Genomic DNA, 21,451 nt, shown 5'->3' on the forward strand with positions numbered 1-21,451 from the left:
AAAAAATATAAGATACCTAAAGAAATAGTTTACATAAAATCTTATTTTATTACTAAAATGAAGGTGGTTCGAAACATCAAAATGTCACATCACATTGAATTTTTGAACGTTTCGCTACTGTCACTGTCAGTATCATAAATTAATTTCTGTCTCTTTCTAACTAAGCATAACATCTGTATGAAAAAATCAGACAGCAAACAAAGAAATGTCAGTACCTATTTATTTTACTTTACCCACAAGTCCCATCACTGGCCACCAAGTCAGTAAACGTCAACGTGCGGCTAATAACCTTAAATACTCTTAAATACTTATACTCTTTGCCTTAAATACTGATGCAATTATTTTAACATTCTGGTAATTACAGCCTTTTGTAATCATTTGTAATGGCAGATGAAAATCAGAAAAAACTAGAGGAACGCACTCGTCAAGCTGAGAAAAATGCGAAGGATATAGAAGAAGAACTTGATAAACTTGTTAAAGGCGATCTCAGCTACGTGGGAGATCCACGGTTGGACAAACTGCTGTCGGACAACGAGAAGCTGAAGCATCGTCTAGCTGTACTGGAAAATGCCATCCAAGCTGAGAGCCTTGGGTCTACTCAAGCAGCAACAAAAGATCCTAAAAAGCGACCAACACTGATCACCGACATCAACTCTATTGAAGGGAACATCTGCTTACTAGAAGAGCTGAAAAATTTATTCGAAATTGCTATTACATCAGCTTACCCTGATCTTAAAGACCCGCCGGTTACAATTTCCCTTTCTGGCAACAACCCTAAGTTTGGTGACTACCAATGTAATTCAGCTATGCCCATATCCCAACTGCTTAAAGCTAAAAACATCAAGAGTAACCCTAGGGAAGTAGCCAACAACATCTTGAATAAAACTCCAACATCGCCTATTATAGAACGCATTGAGGTAGCTGGTGCCGGTTTCCTAAACATTCATTTAAACAAGACTGTTGCAGAGCATATTTTGTCTTGTATTCTTCGATTCGGCATTAAACCCCCTCCAGTGAAAAGGGAAAGGATTGTGGTGGATTTTTCCTCTCCAAATATTGCAAAGGAAATGCATGTTGGCCATCTGAGGTCAACCATCATTGGAGAAAGTATTTGCAGGATACTAGAGTTTCTGAACCATGATGTTCTCCGAATCAACCACCTCGGAGATTGGGGCACTCAGTTTGGTATGCTGATAGCACACTTGCAGGATGAGTTTCCAAATTTCAAGACTGAGTCACCACCTATATCTGATCTGCAAGCATTTTATAGAGAGTCGAAAAAGCTTTTTGATGAAGATGAGGTGTTCAAAAAACGAGCCTATGCATGTGTTGTCCAACTGCAATCTGGTAATCCGGACTATGTAGCTGCATGGAAGCTTATTTGTGAAGTTTCTCGTCAAGAATTCCAGAAAATATATGACCGTCTCGACATCAGCATTATAGACCGAGGGGAATCATTCTATAACACCAGAATGCATGTTGTTGTTAAGGAGTTGAAAGAGCTAAATCTATTAGAAGAAGATGAAGGCAGGCTTATCATGTGGGGTAGTGAAAACCGAGAGGGTATCCCCTTAACCATCGTAAAATCTGATGGAGGTTATACATATGATACATCTGATATGGCTACTATTAAGAACAGGGTGCAAGAAGAGAAAGGAGAAAGATTTATTTATGTGACAGATGTAGGTCAATATGGACATTTTGTTTTAATAGAAGCTTGTGCAAAACGCGCTGGGATCTTGAGGAACGACCAGAAACTGGAGCATGTCGGTTTTGGCGTTGTTTTGGGTGAAGATAAGAAGAAGTTTAAGACCAGGTCAGGTGACACCATTAAACTAATTGACTTACTTGATGAGGGATTAAAGAGAGCTCTAGATAAACTTGTTGAGAAAGGGCGGGACAAAGTGTTGACCCCAGAGGAACTAAAGCAAGCCCAGGAGGCTGTGGCATACGGCTGTATTAAATACGCCGACTTGTCTCATAACAGAATCAATGACTACATATTTTCTTTTGATAAGATGTTGGATGACAAAGGCAATACAGCTGTATACTTGCTCTATGCACTTACTCGAATTCGTTCAATAGCACGTACAGCACAGGTCTCTGTTGAAACACTGGTATCTCAAGTTGAAAAATCAGGAATTAAATTGACTCATGAGGCAGAGATCAAGCTAGGTAAGGTGATACTTAGGTTCCCTGAAGTAATTCTTAAGGTGTCCAGTGATCTGTATTTGCATAGTCTTTGCGAGTATTTGTATGAAATTTCATCAGCATTCACAGAATTTTATGACAAATGCTACTGTGTTGAGAAAGATAAGGATGGGAAAATCGTAAAGATACTTTATGATAGGCTAATGCTTTGCGAAGCTACAGCCAGAGTAATGGAAAAGGGATTGGATCTTCTGGGCATCAAGACAGTATCCAAAATGTAGCTCTATTAATTTTAATTATAGGTATTTATTGAGTGAAGTCAAACTTAGTTTACGGATATCACATTATTTTCATTACCTATTTAAATACCATTTGTACGATTTAAGGAAAATAAAACACTAAATCCATTGTAAAATTTTATTGAGTTCCCAAAAACCTCTACAAAACTATATGTGGGTTGTTATAAAAGGTAACATTCACGAAATAACATGCTACAACTACTATAGAAATTTATACAGGATCACTGGGGGTGACGATGCTCAGTACTACTGTTCGGAATATATTATCTTATTCACTACAACAACACCATACATACACCATACATCAAACTGATCACCTCACATTACATTAGGAAAGTTTTCATTCATCTACTTCTTCTAACACTAAATTGGCTATATATGTATTACACTAGTCCTTATTAAAAAAAAAGTTACATGATTGTATCTAATAACAGTTAAATAAAGGAGGAATGCAAAAAGTGCTCAGAATAGGGACATGGAAATCTATTGACAAAGATTCTACATGTATATACTGACAAAAGTTAAATTAATAAGTTAGACATTGTAGATGGAAGGTAACTAAAAAAATCTGTAAATTTTTATTTTGGTCAATGTCATGGCACTCCATTTAATATCAATTTGCATAGCCCTGGGAATATTGCACACTAGTATGGGCACTTTGCTTGCAGTCGCTCGCTTCGCTTCGTTCAGAGAAGTTAGTGGCAAGCTAATAGTGCCTTGTTCAAGAACGAGAAATTGTGATGAAACTTTCAACTCGCCTGCACTGCGATGCGGTACAATTGCCGTTCTAGTTCACAGTCTGTTTTAATCTATATTTAAAAATACCTAATGAAAAGTAGTCAACCAATTTGATTCCTGGGCCACAAGGGAACCTTATCATAGTAAATAATTTTATTTGTCCATAACAATATTCATCGCATGACGTAAAATGTCATTGCGACACGGTTCTGTGGTGGCCTAGAAATCAAATCAGTTGACTGTACACATGTCAAAGATATGTTTACACTTTATTACCTTGTCGCCATCACTTCATGTTTGGAATTCAATATAAAATTGTTAAAAGGCTTACAGTGACAAGGTAATAAAGTGTAAAGGTATTTATGATCTAATCTAATACAGTGAGTGTCGCCAATACTATGTTCGCCAAAAAGTAGCAAAAAGTTATTACTGTAGCGATAATGTTAATATATTTTTATAGCTTTGCGCGGATCCATATTTTTGAACTTCTGTATCCTATTTAGTACCTCGTCACTCTAAAGCCTTCGATAATTTTCTGTTGTATTTTTAATTATTTAGCAATATTTCAGCGACAAATAGGTACAGATCTTGTACAGACACTAGATGAAGTTTCAGAGTATTTTTTACATATATTATATCTGCTCAGATCTCTACTTTGATTGCACGTTAGGTTAATAAAATGTACGATTAAACGATAAGCTAATTAATTAATTCTATCAACTCTACGTACCTCATACAGGTAAAGTAGGTACAGTCGAGTTCATAAACTTGTGAGGAAAATTTTGATCAAAAATATCTGAACACGACTCTGTTGTTAACGGCGTAGAAGCGTGTTCAGATATTTTTGATAAAATTTTTGCTCACAAGAACATATAATTGTATTTTATATTACAAATCATAGCCAAAGCTGATTAAAAGATTAGCTTTTAATAGCTTCATTAGATTTACGTAGAGTAGGTACGATTCGTATATAAATTTACTTGCAAGGCTACAGACTCGAAATAGGTACATCGGGAGATTAGAAATTACAAAATAAAGAATTATTTTTCAATGTTATATTATATACCTATAATACTTTGCTCACTGTATAAGGTGTAAGTAGTTGAAAATAGTAGATTTTTCTAATATTTTATTTCAACCACTAAGTTAGAAGAACCCCTTTCGAACGAAAATTGTTACTTACTCTAAAAACATTCACGATCATAATTTACGATAGCGAATCCATAAAACCATTACCAAACATGGTACAATCAAAACTTCTTACAATTTTGTGCAATCCAATAGTAATTCGTATTATTAATACCAAATTACCCTGTTACAACCTTGAATAACCGGCAATAATTTATGACATTTGGAAACAGCTAAATAAAATATAAATTAAATCGCAATAACAGATTAACATTTGTTTTTTTATTACTAATCTTATTTAACTAAACTCGACGTCTTGTGACTAACTGCGTCCTAAATTTGCTATTTCCCGCTCTGTTACATTGTCACCTCTACGATGTAGAGATTATATCATATAAATAAGTAAATAAAAAATGTCCTGTAGCAAAATAAAATACGTCATCTAGTAGTGATCACAGTTCAGAACTAATTTGCGAATATATTGGAGCAAATAATGACTAGATATTACTGTAGACTTTCAATTTCCGCTTTTCGGTACAATGGTGGTATATATTTGGATACCTACATTAAAATACTAAGGGAAGATTCCCATCAGGGTTAGGTACAAGTAATCAAATTGAGATCGCATATATTTAAATTGTATGTTAGTATTTTTTTTAATAATTTGCATTTCCATTTTTCATGGTTATACAATGAGCAAGAGAGACGTCATTTTATTTCCACCAGATTGAAACATCATTCGACTGTACACCGTGTCGGTGACCTAATATAAGTATCCACTTTTTATGTAATTTAAAAATAGAAAAAGTTGATACATAAACTAGAAAACCGAAGCATGTAATCTTGGGAACTTTGCAAGTACGTTTAAAAATGTAAGATAACCATGCTTTAGGATGCGTTTTCATAGAACGGAGCGCGAAATGTAGAACTAGACCGATCACTTATTTTAATTGAAATTTACGTCTAACTTGCTCCTCTTATAATGGGCCAATGCGACGTAGACTTAAACTAATGTGTTTGGTCCATTCTTCAGATGTCCAGTCCGCCCTAGCTCCATGGAAGCGCATCGAAAGAAATTTGGTCGGGCAAGTGTCAAGTACGTTCGTAATGTCAAAGGTAATCGCACTATCAATTGTTTAGAAGAGTGCACGAAACACGTCGCTCCGCCCTAGTTTGGAACACGCTCGATTGTTTGGACTACTGTGTTGTCACTCACCAAGATATTTCACAAACAATGCATCACAGAATAGTAAGACTAACTGCCATTGAACACCACCAATAGTAAACATTTAGTAATCAACATTATTTACAGGAATTTTAAATTATACTCAAGCAAAACTTTCAATTTAATTTGGGACCTAATTAACATCACTTCATTCACTTAAAAGATTGAGCAATTCTTAATAATTACAAGCAAAATAAATAAAAGACAGACGGGTAGGAAAACATCTGGACTCCTTAATATTAACCTATTTCACTCAAGAGACATACACCGAACTAGCTACGCTAATACGTATTAGATGTGTAGAGAACGCTCTAAGGAAAATTCACATCGACGTATAAAAGACTACGCTGAAAAACTGGATCGTATAAGGTATATAAATGTTTCTAAAACACCCCAATACACGTTAAAGTCTCTAAAAGGGTTGAATTGGTCTCGAGATTCAGAGATAAGACTACAAACACTACAACAATAGTACATTTTTAACAATATTTAACAAAATATACAGACGATTCGATCGCTTATAGTTATTTGGCCGAATGTTCCATGCCATATTTATAATAAATAACCTTACCGTCAGTGACATTAGGATAATGAGCCGTACGCCTCGCTAAACTGGCTTACTAAAGTACTCCATCTTATCATATGTTATCAAGAGGTCAGATCCGGAGATAACGATATTAGTTCCTAATATCCTTCTAACAACGTGACAATATACATACAGTCAAAGAAACTGAGCGCACCAAGGTCTTGTGCCTCTGATATCATTGGACATTTCATACATCTGCCAAAGAAATCATAGCGAAATTGATTGTGAAAAGGTCGCACCCTGGTACGCGATTCAGTTACCTTACATTGAATAGGTTGGCAGGACCTGTTAGTCCATCAAGAAATGACTTTACCTACCGCCCTAATGTACGGTCAAGGACTTTCAATTCATGAGCCATTATGGAACCATTTCAAAGGAAAAGTCGATTTCACTATGATGTTTACTGTGAAATGGTTCCATGGTGGCTCATGAAATAAAGTCCTTGATCGTACACTATCAATTGTATGGCTTAAAACACCAAAGGTTATTTTCACTTACGAGTCCATGTGACAAACATCATGATTATATTTTTACTAGCTTTTGCCCGCGGCTCCGCTCGCGTGTTATTCGGTTATCGCGCGCTGTTCCCTCGGGAACTGTGCATTTTTCCGGGATAAAAAGTAGCCTATGTCACTCTCGGGCCCATAAACTATCTCTATGCCAAAAATCACGTCGATCCGTCGCTCCGTTACGGCGTGAAAGACGGACAAACACACAAACATACAAACACACTTTCGCATTTATAATATTAGTATGGATTTTGACGTAGGAAATGTTATTCCGTCTGGGGGACTAAATTTGGCATACCATCCACAAAATTACAGGAAGGCGTACAACTCATTACGGACATTGGCATTTTAGCTATTCATATCACTACCTAATAGAGAGACACTATACTATCCTAAAGTCGGTGACCTAGCTCAACCGCAGACCAAATGACCGTACAAAAAGATGAACCGGCACCGGCGAATTATTTAATCTGCGGCCTTTTGTCGGGTACAAAAATAGCGTTAGAGAGCTAAGAGATTCAATAGGGTAATGGGGCAGTCTTCATTGTGTTCTTAGTTCTGGGAAGAGATGGCGGAGTATGGCCAGATAGTGGACCGTGGCAGCGAGGGCGACGAAGATGTGCCAGATGGCGTGAGCGAAGGGGATGCGGCCGTCGGATTTGAAGAAGAACACTCCGACTAGGTACAGCATGCCGCCCAGCTTTAGATCCGGCATGGCTGGCAGGTGTTGCTGGAATACAAAAGTCATCATTAGCATTTTTATTTATTTAAATAGTTATAGGTTTAGTGAACAGCATAAGGCTACGTTTCAACTGTGCGATGGATGTGTTGCGAGGAATATGTTCTTCGTGAACCTAGTAATGCTTCATTTACCTAGCTCAGCTCAGCTGAGCGGTGCTGTACGAGGATAGGTAAACAAAGCGTTTCTATTGGTTCATGACAAAACACTTTCCTCGCACATCTCTGGTGGAAACGCAACCTTAGCATTGGAGCTGTCTAGGTAGGCGTTTCTTAACCGGGTCACGACCCAGAATAAGGCCGAGTGTGGTTTTGGAATGAGTCGCGGAAATTCGGTAATTAAAGCATGTGCTAAAAAAAAATTTTTTCATGTTACATTTTTTATAATGACGTCAATTTTAGCGGTAGTTTTAGGTCACCAGTTTTAATTATATTTATTCTTTGGGGCGCCAGCTAAAAAGGTTAAGAACCGCTGGTCTAGGTGCTCAAAAATATCTATAGCGTACAGTCAACCAATTTGATCCCTAGACCACCACATATCACACTATAGAACAGCGTTTCTTGACCTCGAGTCGTGACCCAAACTAATCTCGGGCGGTATTGGTCGCGAGAATTCTCTATTTAAAACGTGTTTTATTTTTTAAATCCTTACTAACTAATATAATAAATGTGAAAGCAGCTCTATCTGTCTGTTACCTAAAACAAATGATTATTTCCAGTTTCCAGTTAAAAATGCGCAGAGCTTGCTTTACGGAAATAAACAAAAACTACCTACCTATCTTGTCGTCTAGATACTGTGCAGATCGGCAATAAACGAGCCGCAAAAACTAAACAAATAACTTCCACCGCATATTTATTATGTGAAGATTGATAGCAGATATGACTAAACTAAGTTTTACCCCCTGTTTCACCATTCATTGGTTAAATTTATCGAACGGATAATTGTGATGCCGTCTTTGTTTGTTTTGTTCGAATAGGCGGAGACGGCATCACATTTATACGTCAAATGAATCAATGGGTGGTGAAACAGCCCCTTAGAATAGCAAAATAAAAGGAAATGGTGTATAATAAGAAAATCACTGTACCTATTCGGATCATGTTATTGAGTAATAACAACGTAGGTAAATCAATTGATATATATTTTTTGCTTTATGTATGTATACGGCAAGACATAAATATCTTTCTCTCTGCGAACATACACTATGCGTGCTTCAAGTCTCAGCTCAAGGCAAACGACGCTAATTTAATAAATACAGTCCACAGACCAAGATAATACCATCAACATGAGAAATCTTTGCAAATACGGTTAATGTTTTTGTTAACTGTACTGCCATGGCGACTAGGTGTTTAAAACGATTTGAAATACGACCCAGAAAAAGAAACGGTAAGGAAACCTAAAATATTTATCAACTTTTGATTGATTACGTTCTTAGTAAAGTAACGACTCGAAGCAATTTATTTATAGCATGGTTTGTGAGTGATGAGTGGACGTAAGAAATACGTAGGACATTTTGTAATATTCAATTAAGTAGGTAATAGAAGAAAACCTTACGTACTCAACATAAGTATAATGCTTACCTATAGGCTATAAGTACTATTTTATTTAAATCCTACTTCCTTCGTCAGTTATCCTTACCTCGCTCAAAGAATTAGCCTATGTAGCGATTCAACGAGGAAATGCTGCCAGCATCTTCGGCACAATGCCGCAGGGGCCTTTTTTTTAGATATAGTTTAGTTTTTAATTTAGTTTGTAAAATTTAGTATTATTTCTGCGTTTTGATTTATTTCTATCTTAATAAAAAGTTGATGTTCATAAAATCCTTACTAATATTTTTTATAAATGTGAAAGTAACTCTGTCTATCTGTTGCGTACTAAATCGATTCTATCGATATAACTATAGCTAGCAACACAAGCTAAAAATTGTTAATTTTTAATACTTTTTTATTGTTGGCAATATCGCCCCTTCTTCCGTGCGTGCTATGGAGAAATACACGGCTGCAATCAATCTCTGCCTTTTTAATTAATTTAAACTGCTTCACCGACTCCAGTGCCTCAAAATCCACATAAAACAGTCCACCGTTCATTGGTCCTTCGAGTCTACAATCATCAAGAATCGCCTACAGTTCAGAATTACATCACAGAGTTGGTGCGAATCCACAAGCAGAAAACGAAGACAAGACAGAGGTCAGCCATTTTAATTTCTTTTCGCCGGAAGCAAAGCCAGCTTGACACCGCTTGCAGTTTTTTTTCTGGCTATTGCCACAATAAGCAGCGCAACATCAAGTCTGCGAAACTAGCGCCACGACGTAGCGAAACTAGCGCCACGCTATGCTACGAAGCGCGGATCGCCGCTTCAAATCGACCTGACAGCGAAATCTCTAATCTGTACGAGTCGCAATCGCAACGCAACACTGCGGAAGCGCGGAAATCCAGTAGTGACAACTGAACGACGCCAACCCAAGCCACACGTCGTGCCGTGACAAGTCTTTTTCGTTCGCTCTTCGCCATGTTTGTTCATTGTTCGTTCTAACTAAAGACAATAATTTAAGTTTTCAGTAGTAATCTTCATACAGTGTTTTGTTTAGTGTGTACAAATAATGTCCGATTACGAATTAAAGGAGAGCATTGCGGCCAGGGGCCGTGCAAAGGCTTCCATAACGCGCCTCAAAAATTCATTCAATAAAGAGGCCCTCCTTAATTCGGAATTGGAATTACTGTTGGTAAAAAGGGAAAGATTAATTACCGCCTTTAACGAGTATGACCGATTGTCGGCGCGCATAACCGCGCTTAACTTAGAGCCTGACAAGTCCGACAATTTGGACGAGGATGATGTCGAAGACACCTACTTACATCTACTCTCGCAACTCGATGCGATCGCCAACACCTTGCGATCAAATAAAGGTAACCCGCCGCCCGATACAAAACCAGCGACGGGCCCCGGAAAAATTAAATTACCCAGCGTAGTCATACCAACTTTCACTGGTAAGTACACAGAATACTACGAGTTTATGAGCATGTTTACAGCAATGATACATACAGAAACCACATTTTCTTGTGTACAAAAATTATATTACCTGAAGGGTTTTTTGAGTGGTGAGCCTCTAGCATTAATAAACAATCTCCCACTCCAAGATGATAGCTACACTGAAGCGTTGAGACTCCTAAAAGAACGATACGACAATAAGGTTCGAATTACGCACGAACACATTGGCGTACTACTCGACATGCCAGCAATAAATAGGTCAAATGTCACTAACTTGCGTGCATTTCTTTCAGTTGTCAAGCAGAACCTAGCTGCTTTAAAAAACCTAGGCGAGATGATCGACACCTGGGACTCCATCATCATATGTATCCTGTCAAGGAAGCTTGACACAATGACATATCGAGCATTTCAGATGGAGCGAGACAATACAATTCCTCCCACGGTAAAAGAGTTCATTGACTTCATTGAGAAGCGTGCATTGGCTATCGAGAACACTGACTGCAATGTCCAAAAGGTGCAATCGCAACGTCTAGCCAGCTATCCTGTAGCTACGCAGAGCCATCAGATCGCCGCCTGCATTTACTGTAAGTCAACTGAACACAAATTATTTAAGTGCCAGAGTTTTAAAATGGCTGCAATTAACAAACGCTTAGAGTTTGCATCAACTAACAACTTGTGCAATATTTGTCTGTCCCAACACAAGCGCAAATGTAAATTTCACTTTCGCTGTTCCTTGTGCAAGCAACAGCACAACACATTATTGCACAGTGATGAGCCCTCACATCACGCAAGCCCTTCTGTCACCTTGTCAGCTACTTCACACCAGGGTCAGGTCTTATTACCTACTGCACGCATAAAGCTCATAGCTAAATCAGGGACGGTAATATATGCCAGAGCTCTCCTTGATAGTGGTTCACAAGCATCATTTATAACACAGAAGGCCGTGGATGCATTAGGAAAATCATCACAGAAAACTAACACTACTATCATGGGAATTACAAATGCTGAGCAATCCATTGACAAATGTATAAACCTTGATGTGCATTCTGCAGTTTATCCATTCAAAATAAATGTCAATTGCCATATTGTAAAAACAATAACAACCAAATTGCCACAAACTCAGTTTGATATGTCACGCATGGTGTTTCCCACCAACTACAAGCTAGCGGATGAAAGCTTTAATAAGCCGGGTGATGTGCATTTGTTGCTTGGAGCTGACGTGTTCTTCCAGGTCCTGCTACCGCAGCCCCAGTTTGATCGTGGCGGCGCACCCTGCAGCCAGAGCCTCGCAGCTACCAACCAGAGCTCTCCAGCATCAGGCACCACAAACCCTGGAAGTCCATCGCTAGTACACACATCATTCGGCCTGGTCGTCGCCGGCCGCACGCAGCTGCCTGCAGGAAACTTTGATCAGGTTGTGTCTTTATTTTGTAGAGAATGTGACAACACTATTTCTAATCAAATGAGTGCATTTTGGGAAGCTGAAAAAGTGCCTGAAATCTTCCCAGAGAAACTACCAGAGCATGAGTATTGCGAAAAATTGTTTAAGGAAACTACTAAACTTGAGAACAATAAATACCAAGTTTCAATGCCTATAAAAGTTCCTTTAGAGCAAATGAACTCTGAGTTAGGGGATTCTTTCAATTTAGCACTAAATAGATTTCTAAACCTAGAAAAGAGATTGCACAAAAATGTGAATCTTTTCAACGAATACAAAAAATTCATAGATCAGTACCTTGAATTAAAACATGGTGAGTACCGCGAAATTGATCAGCTTGATTTAAATAAAGATCCTGTGTACTTTTTACCTCACCATGCAGTATTAAAAGAAGATAGCCGCACAACAAAACTGCGGGCTGTCTTTGATGGGTCTATGCGTACAAATAAAAAGGTATCATTGAATGACATGTTGCTTAACGGTCCAGTGGTACAAAGAGACCTGTTCGATATTCTCCTTCTATTCAGAATAGACAAGTTATTTTTTATTTGTGATATCAAAATGATGTTCCGCTGTATAAATTTAGACCCAGCTCAGAGATCATTGCAAAACATTCTCTGGAGAGAATCTCCAGAGCAAGACATAAAATGCATAGAGCTAAAAACAGTTACCTATGGCCTCAAGCCATCATCTTATTTGGCTACTCGCTGTCTCAGTGATCTTGCTGAAAGGCACAAAAGTTCAATGCCACAAGCATCATCAGCTATAAAAAACAATACTTATGTTGATGATATTTTGGTCTCTTGCAACACCGAACAAGAGTTAACTCAAACACAGTCACAGTTAATTCAGTTACTCAATATGGGAAGTTTTCAGTTGCACAAATGGGCTTCAAATTCCAAAACTATTTTAGAGAATGTACCTAAAGATAGTCACCACATAGGAGAAGTTGAGCTCCAAAAAGACAACGCGCTTGTGAAGACATTAGGGATACACTTTGATGTGAAATCTGATGTCTTCAAGGGCACGTGTCCCGAGCCTTATATCAGCCGAAATGATTCAAAACGCGACATCCTAAGTTACATTAGCAAATTTTACGACCCCCTGGGTTTAATTGGTCCAGTTTTTGTTCGCGCGAAAGTTATTATGCAAAAGCTATGGTCAGCTGATGTGGGCTGGGACTCAACTCCCCCAGATGACATTCGCAGTATGTGGACTGACTTTGCAAAAGATCTTTCCAAAATGCAACCAATAGTTGTACCGCGCTGCGTCAAGCCGCAGCAAACTGTAGTCAATCAGTTAGTTGGATTTGCTGATGCGTCATCAGTGGCTTATGGCTGCTGTCTGTACTTACGCACAATCGATAAGCATGGCAATGTGCGCACTGAATTGCTATGTTCGAAGTCTCGCATCAATCCCTGTAAGAAAAAACTTACCACTCCGAGACTTGAGTTGAACGCAGCACTATTATTGTCAAGTTTGGCAAAGCGAGTACACGATACACTTACAATAAAATTAAAAATTGATGCAACTCACCTTTTTTCTGACTCACAGATAGTACTGGCATGGCTAAAGACTAACGTCACAAAACTACATGTCTATGTCGCAAATAGAGTCCGATCGGTAAATGAATTGACTAAAAATCATAATTGGCATTATGTCAATACCGACCATAATCCCTCAGATTGCCTTAGCAGAGGTCTTCAGCCTCAAGAAATCAATAGCCACGCCCTCTGGTGGCACGGTCCATCTTTCTTGCACAATATAGAGTATAATTTTCCAGACGGTACAATAGCACCATTAGAACTGCCTGAATCTAAGCCCGAGCAATCTAGTGCACTCTGTCTGACAACCACAGTCAATAATAATAATATACTTGACACCTTGAAACGAATCTCTACTATAGGAAAAATGACTCGCGTACTTGCATACATTCTCAGATTTTGCAACAATGCAAAATCAGCTTCTCAAAAAGTCAAAGGCTTTCTCACTACATTAGAGCTAAATAAAGCCCTCATGCTACTAGTGAAGCAAGAACAAGCTATTTTCTACCTAGAAGACATAAAGTTGCTACAATCTCACAAACAAGTCAAAGGTGAATTAAAATCGCTGGCTCCCTTCCTCGATAGTGAAGGCATTATGAGAGTTGGTGGTCGCCTGCAAAATGCGCCGCTTCCATATGCTGCACAGCATCCGGCCATATTGCCGAGAAAATCAATAATTACTGACTTGATTGTGAGAAACGAGCATATAGGTCTACTACATGCAGGGCAAAGGCTAGTTTTGAGTTCCTTAAGGCAACGATTCTGGATAACTGACGGTTTGCGTACTGTAAAAAAGGTAATACATAAGTGTGTAATATGTTTCAGACTGAAGGCTGCTGCGACAACTCAGCTGATGGGCTCTTTGCCTACAGCACGAGTTACGGCATGCCGCCCGTTCGAGAGGGTCGGAGTGGACTTCGCCGGGCCGATATCAGTCAAGAACAGTCGCATAAGAAAACCAGTAATCGGTAAAGGATACATAGCCCTATTTGTATGTTTTGCCACAAAGGCGATACATCTTGAGCTCTGCAGCGATTTGACCACCGAATGCTTTCTCGCCTCCTTTAAACGCTTCATAGCGCGACGTAACAGGCCCAGCGACGTCTACTCTGATAACGGGTCTACTTTTAAAGGAGCAAATAATAAATTAGAAGAGTTCTATCGCTTGCACGCCTCTCAAACCCACCAGCACGATGTGCAGTCTTACGCGTCCCAAAAGGGCATCAATTTCCACTTTATACCTAGCTATAGCCCTATATTTGGCTCCTTATGGGAAAGTGCAGTCAAAAATACAAAGCATCATTTAAAGCGCACCGTTGGGAAGGCGCTACTGACGTACGAACAACTAAACACCGTGCTGGTGGAAATAGAAGGCATTCTAAATTCGCGACCGCTCACAGCAGTCACAACTGATCCAAATGATCTCTCATACCTGTCTCCAGGTCATTTCCTCACTGGTGCCCCTCTCAATACCTACCCAGAACAAGATGTAAGCAATAAATCTATAAACTTACTCAAATTTTGGTCCATCATAAGTAACATGAAACAGGTGTTCTGGAAGTATTGGAGCAGGCATTACTTGAATCAATTGCAAAATCGACCAAAATGGCAATCGACTAGGCCTAATGTGTGTATAGGCAGTTTAGTTATATTAGTTAATGACAATTCCCCTCCTCTCGAGTGGCCGATGGCCAGAATCACTAACCTGTTCCCTGGGAGAGATGGTTTGGTGCGCGCAGTTGAAGTGCGAACGGCAAACGGTCATACTCACAAAAGGTCTATCCATAAGATATGTGTACTACCGGTAGAGGTATAATTTTTTCTGTTTAAAAGAATTATTTTTTTGTTAGAGGTTATAGTCTCTTTTTTATTTCACATTGAAGCATCAAATAAATGAATGTTTCTTTAATCTAATATTTTATGTGCATGATAATAACAATGATATATTGTCGATGTAAATTTAGCTTATAAATAACCAAAGCCACCATTCTTGTAATAATTCATTTATAAGCTCTGCTCTAAAGTGCTAAAAAATATTCCAAAAATGTATCTATGTAAAACATGTTATTACACAAATACACAATAGATGTTCCATAATGGCATAATTTGGTATACATTGTAAAAACAATACTAAACAGCACTCTTTTATTGGTAAAAAATTGTTTCCTTTTTTGGTTCTGCAACCACAAAGCACAAAAATTGTGATTTGTAATTTTTAACTAAGTATATGTTTAGTTTGCTCTTAGTATACTCACGAAGTAAATAGATTAACCTTCATTTTCATTCACTATATATTATGTATGTGAACATGTTCTTATAAAATTTCTGTGCAGGTTTCCTCACGGTGCAAGTAGGTATGTGAAAGGCATCCTTAATAATAATGTCTTTATTTCCGATACGCATTATGATTAATGTTTTGTTTGTATAACTTCATGCTAAGTGTCAAAATCTAAGTGTATCTTTAATATTAAGCTAGTTTCTAAATATTTTTTATAGCTAGTTCTTATTATGCTAATTAGTTATGCCATGTTGTGGACTTTGTTTATACTGTTCTATTTGAAGAAAAATTGTATTAGTTTCTTGTAGAGGCCGCAGCATGTTGCGTACTAAATCGATTCTATCGATATAACTATAGCTAGCAACACAAGCTAAAAATTGTTAATTTTTAATACTTTTTTATTGTTGGCAATATCGCCCCTTCTTCCGTGCGTGCTATGGAGAAATACACGGCTGCAATCAATCTCTGCCTTTTTAATTAATTTAAACTGCTTCACCGACTCCAGTGCCTCAAAATCCACATTAAACAGTTCACCGTTCACTATCTGTAACTTCTAAACCGTAATCCGTAATTTTGTAGAACCTTCTGGTGCAATTTTATGGTTCTAGAAAATCCTGGACTCCCATAAACATTGGTTACGACTTTAATTCCGATTATACGACTGTTAGAAATAACACGCGTTCAGAAACGGTTTAAGATAACAATTGCAATTGGAGAAGAAAACGTACCTTTCATGTCACAGGGTATACGAGTACACAGGATACAGAGTAAAACTCTAGTACTATTTTCTTAATTACCCCCAAAAGTGACTTTCGTGTTTGACTAACGTATATTCATTAGTACAAAATTAAATACCCTATTTCAACTTAAAGCTAGAAACACACTGACGCCGGAGGCGGAGCGGTGCCCTCTTTCATGTTAGCTAGAATATTACAACATACCTACCGCCCCGCTACAGCTCTCTGTGTGTTTCAAGCTTCTGATCAGTGGCGTAGCTACCAAGGGGCTAGGCGGGGCAGTGCCCCGGGGCCCTCAAGCTCAGGGGGCCCTCAAAATTCTGCTTTATAGCTGATGATAAAGTTGCTTAGCATTTTTAAAGTATTTGTATATATAATGATTTTACTTCAAAAAACCTTACCAGTTTTGATAGCAGTGGGCCCCATTTTTTTACTTGCCCCAGGGCCCTAGGTTACCTAGCTACGCCACTGCTTCTGATACCCAATTCCAATACCTACATTCCGAGCAAAGTTGCTGTGACAAACGGACTGACAGAAACGCGATTGAACCTAAAAGGAATTCCGGTTTTTCATTCGTATATACGGTACATAAAAATAGCGCCATGAGAGGCGCGGAAGAAGTGTACACAATCTCGCATTACCTTGATCAAGGGCTAGAGTCGGCGCTGTATGAAAAGTCCTTTGAATTTATTTTGAAATAAATTGGCAAGGCTCGGAACCGGTTTATAAAATAGCGGTAAATACCGGTTTATTTCGGTTTAACTCCGAATTTTCATAAGAACGCGAACGTTTTTAAGAACTTAACTATTACCTAAATAAACCGGTTTATTCGACGAGTGACAGCTGGTCGGGCGGCGATGTTTATCCTGCGCCAGAATAAACCGGTTTTTATTGTTCTAAACCGGTTAATCAGACAAGAACTTTATGGAAATGTTCCCTTAAAAACCGGTTTAAAAATAACGGTTTCGCGAACGAAACCAAAATGAAAAGGTTTTGCGTCAAGTATATGATAACGGTTTGGAAATTTACGTATTTTACGTATTTATTTATTTAATCTCATAATTAACACGGTATCTAACTACAGTAGGTATGTAGGTAGATGTACACTGTGGTAGGTAGTTTAACTATGGTCTGTCCCAGAATTCGAGATACTAAAATGACGTTTCATGTGTTACCTGTTTTTTGCGTCTCATAAATAGTGATGTGCCGCAACCGGTTATTACCGAAAGATTTTGTAGGTATGTATGTATGTCGTAAAATATTAAGATATGAACGGATCCGTGATGTACTAAAATGTAGGGCACTTAGGACATTCTAGAAAAGGTAAAATAGGTCTAATAAAAATGCGACCGTTTTCGAGATATTTCGACTTTTTATAGATGTTGATGTTTAAGTTTCAATTTCATTCTAAGTAAGTTTTACATTAACTAAATAATATGAGAATAATGAATATTTGATTTATTATTCTATGATATGAATATCAAAATAAAAACACGAGAAAACGCACTGATCACATCCGATGACAATACGAGTAAAGTAACGAAAATCGGTTGAATACCACTTGAATACGAAAAACATGAACAATGACGTTGTGTGATATCTGAGGGCCTACTCCGGAATTCGAAAATCAAAGTTCGTACCGTAACGTCCCTCTCACTTACGTATTAAATTAAATAGTAGTGTCAGAAGGACGGAACGACACGAACTTCGATTTTCGAATTTCGTAGTAGCCGTGCTGGCCCTGACTACGAAATGCAAAACTCGAACTTCGTATGTTGCCGTCCCGCTGACGCTTATCTCATTCAATACGCGAGTGAAAGGGACGGTGCCATACGAACTTCGTTTTTCTAGTTTTGTAGTAGCATCTGTATTATTTTTTACGTTGGCACTAAGTGATGAACACTGTATTTTTACCTGTGCTTAGATTTCATCACTTTATCGTATGATAAAGTAAAATGGAAAGTAGAATATTGAATGCATTAATGTTATTTTTGCTATCGTAAAATAAACATTTTATCGGTTATTTACGAAACCGAAATCACGGAGCAGCACTGTTCCTTTTATGCTGGCCACATTATTTTTACGTTTGACATTTCAGACTGTCATTTTAGTATCTCGAATTCTGGGACAGACCATACTCACTACCTACTGGATATGACTCCCGGTAAAGTAACGAATTGTAAATAAACCTGAACTTCGGGTCCCGAGAAGCGTATAAAAAAAAAACTAAGAGATGATAGGCAATAGTAATTTTTTTTAATGTTCAAAAGTCAAAATATTTTGATTATAAAATAAGAAACAGTAAATGTGAGAATGCACCACCAGTGTGCCAGCGAATAAATTTTTCGTCTATTTTGAGTTGGATTTTATTTTGACATTAACCAACCTAACTCATCTCTAGTTTTGAGTCTTTTGAGGCTCTGAAATAAAAATTCCAATTGGATTTCACACATTGTCCTAAAATTAGTCCTTTAGTTTCTTATGCAATGTTTCGCGCTCAGGTTTTGGTCTGGCAGGCCGTGACTCCAAAACAAGCGTCACTATCTTGACAATAACATTATGAAGCACACCACGCGAATGCTAAGTCAATTTGTTTAAAAATATAGTACTTAGCGGCGGGCGATTACATTTTTATCTATGAAATATGGCTTGTTCCGCACACCTGCATTGCGTAGCCGACATCTTTACCTTAGCACTTTGTACCATGGGTTTACGTGTCGAAAACTATTAATGAGAGGGTTCATTTCGTCCGCTACGTGTAGGCTGGGGGGCTACTACGAAAAACCAAGTTCGTATCGTACCGTCCCTCTCACTCTCGTACCTAACTATTAAACAATATAAGCGTCAGCAGGATGGCAATATATAGTTCGAATTTTACACTTTGTAGTATAAGGCCGGATAAAGTAAAGTCGTTATTTCTCCACCGGCTTTACGCAACACACTTGAGACATAATGCGATGGCCGTGAACGCAAACTAAGTTTAGGCGTCACTGCTTAGCCTAGGATTAAACATGATACTTTATTGTTACTTAAACGTTTATTTTTGAAATGGAACACCAGATTCCTAATCGAATGATCGGTTTAGGATTCGTAGTTATCACGAAGAGACTTAAAATAAGTATTATATTGTACAGTCGAGTTCATAAACTTGTGAGCAAACATTTGATCAAAAATATCTGAACACGACTCTATTGTTAACGGCGTAGAAGTGTGTTCAGATATTTTCCATCAAAATTTTGCTCACAAGTTTATGAACTCGACTGAAGCAGGCGCAAAATAGGAATTTAACAAAATAAAACAATAAAAACCATACAGTTCCGTGACTTATGGCATCTTATGGGGTAAACTGATTCAATCGATCCATACTTTTTATCCAATATCCAAAACTTTTCTTCCTTAGACTGAACAACTCTTTACCTTCCGTAGGTAGGTATTTATTTCCATTAATAGGTAGTTGATAAATGCAAATGCAGCACAAATTTAAAACATAGTAAGACATACTCGTAGCCGTAGTAGAGTTTAAGTAATATTAACATAGTATGTATCATGTAGGTAATGTAGGTCACTATTGCAGTGTGCGATTCGTGTTACTCTGAAGACATTGACCGATGTCGTGTCTTTCATTTTTATTCATTGATCACATTACTACTTTAATACCTACCTACCTAATCCTACCTAATCATAAAAACGATGTTGTAAAATGACCTTGATCCTGAGATCAAAGATTGCCGGAAGATAATGAGTTGCGCGTAAACCTGTCTCTAGATATGCCATTAGCTACAGGCATAATTACTGCAATCTATTCGCCTTGGTATCAGAAACCACAACTACTAACATACGTGGCAACTTTGAAGTCTTTAATAGTTATGGTGATAGAATCACAGTAACTTATAATCCCTTTTACTCCCTAGTCCCTACCCTGCGGCAATTCCGAAAAATCCCTTCTTTAAATGAAATGAATTTTATTGATTTACATTAGACATGGTTCACGTAATATATCTTAATTCGATTTACATAGGTACAGCACGTCTCGCTTACAATACGAGTATAACACGCAAATACATAGTAGTCTTAATGCATCTCAGTGACTTAAGGAATATGACTGCTATTATTTTAAGATATTACAAGTCTCTGGCTCCAGTAGTTCCACCTAGGCAATAGTGAATCTGTCATGATCTGGCACCAGGTTAGCACAGTTCTTTGGGCTACTGGTAGAGGGTTAACAACAAAATTCAGAGTAGATAACATAACAGTTAGTTTGCGATTTCAATTTACTTTATTATGACCGGCCTAGGTGTGCATAACAGTTTGAATAAGCTCGACTACTCAATCACAATTTCCTGTCTCGCGTCTTCATTCAATGGAAGGCACAACACAACCAACGGGCGTTCCAAATGATATTATTCTTATTCCTCCGATAAACACAATGATCGCATGAATCAGTCAGAAAAATAAAAAACAATACCTCTGCTTGCAGTCGGGTAAAAATCAGCTACAAGGAAACGTGTAAACCGAAGTTTAAGATTTCAAACTATAGGAAATCAAATAAGGCGAGTGTATTCGTAACTGATTCTGATATTGTTGTCTCTAAGTGTGTATCGTTGAATTCGTTATGCACTAACCAACACCACTGCGGTCACTCCAAAGGGGGTCCTCAACGTAAAATTAACGTGCTTCTCAAGCGTTTTGACCGTTCAGCATGTAGCTTGATGAGATTGACAAGCAAACTTACGTGATTAAAAATGGTTGATAGAAAAAATATGCTCTTTGATATGAAGAATATGATATGGCGATGCTATATGAATGAGTGAGGGAAAATGAGCGCGGATGCGAGTGACGATTGCTTGGCGTTGCATCAAGCAATTTTAACCGTCTCTGGACCTTTTTCTATTCGGTATAGGCTGTCTGTAACTCTGTAGAGTGTGTTTACGTTTAATTTCAATCAACCAATCACAAGAAAACCGTATCGCAAAGACATTCTCCACGGAAATTTCTAGAAGCAGAGTTAATAACTTGAACTTGTTGCACTTACATTTGAGGTGACAATAATGGCCGCTGGTCCGAGGCCAATGATCAGGTACAGAAGCAGTTCGAAC

At 38.1% G+C, this 21,451-nt stretch overlaps 3 protein-coding genes across 3 annotated transcripts in view; 2 read left to right on the forward strand and 1 right to left on the reverse strand.

Annotated features, from left to right (window-relative positions):
• Window positions 1-223: 223 nt before the first annotated feature.
• On the forward strand, window positions 224-2,558 carry ArgRS (arginine--tRNA ligase-like protein). Its single transcript, XM_074105184.1, has one exon. The coding sequence runs from the start codon at window positions 384-386 to the stop codon at window positions 2,430-2,432; it is 2,049 nt and encodes a 682-aa protein (XP_073961285.1). The 5' UTR covers window positions 224-383; the 3' UTR covers window positions 2,433-2,558.
• The window catches only part of LOC141440662 (monocyte to macrophage differentiation factor), a gene marked incomplete in the record, with an annotated part of 33,642 nt that continues 14,745 nt past the window's right edge, over window positions 2,555-21,451 (reverse strand). Inside the window, 2 exon segments of the mRNA XM_074105185.1 lie at window positions 2,555-7,366; window positions 21,388-21,451. Coding sequence (XP_073961286.1) covers window positions 7,178-7,366; window positions 21,388-21,451 — 253 coding nt within the window.
• Window positions 9,239-16,080, forward strand: LOC141440663 (uncharacterized). Its single transcript, XM_074105186.1, has 3 exons — window positions 9,239-10,357; window positions 10,652-10,942; window positions 11,590-16,080. The coding sequence occupies exons 1-3, from the start codon at window positions 9,973-9,975 to the stop codon at window positions 11,613-11,615; spliced, it is 702 nt and encodes a 233-aa protein (XP_073961287.1). The 5' UTR covers window positions 9,239-9,972; the 3' UTR covers window positions 11,616-16,080.

The sequence above is a fragment of the Choristoneura fumiferana genome, chromosome 23 (assembly GCF_025370935.1).
Source record: "Choristoneura fumiferana chromosome 23, NRCan_CFum_1, whole genome shotgun sequence".
In the NCBI taxonomy this organism is placed as follows: domain Eukaryota; kingdom Metazoa; phylum Arthropoda; class Insecta; order Lepidoptera; family Tortricidae; genus Choristoneura; species Choristoneura fumiferana.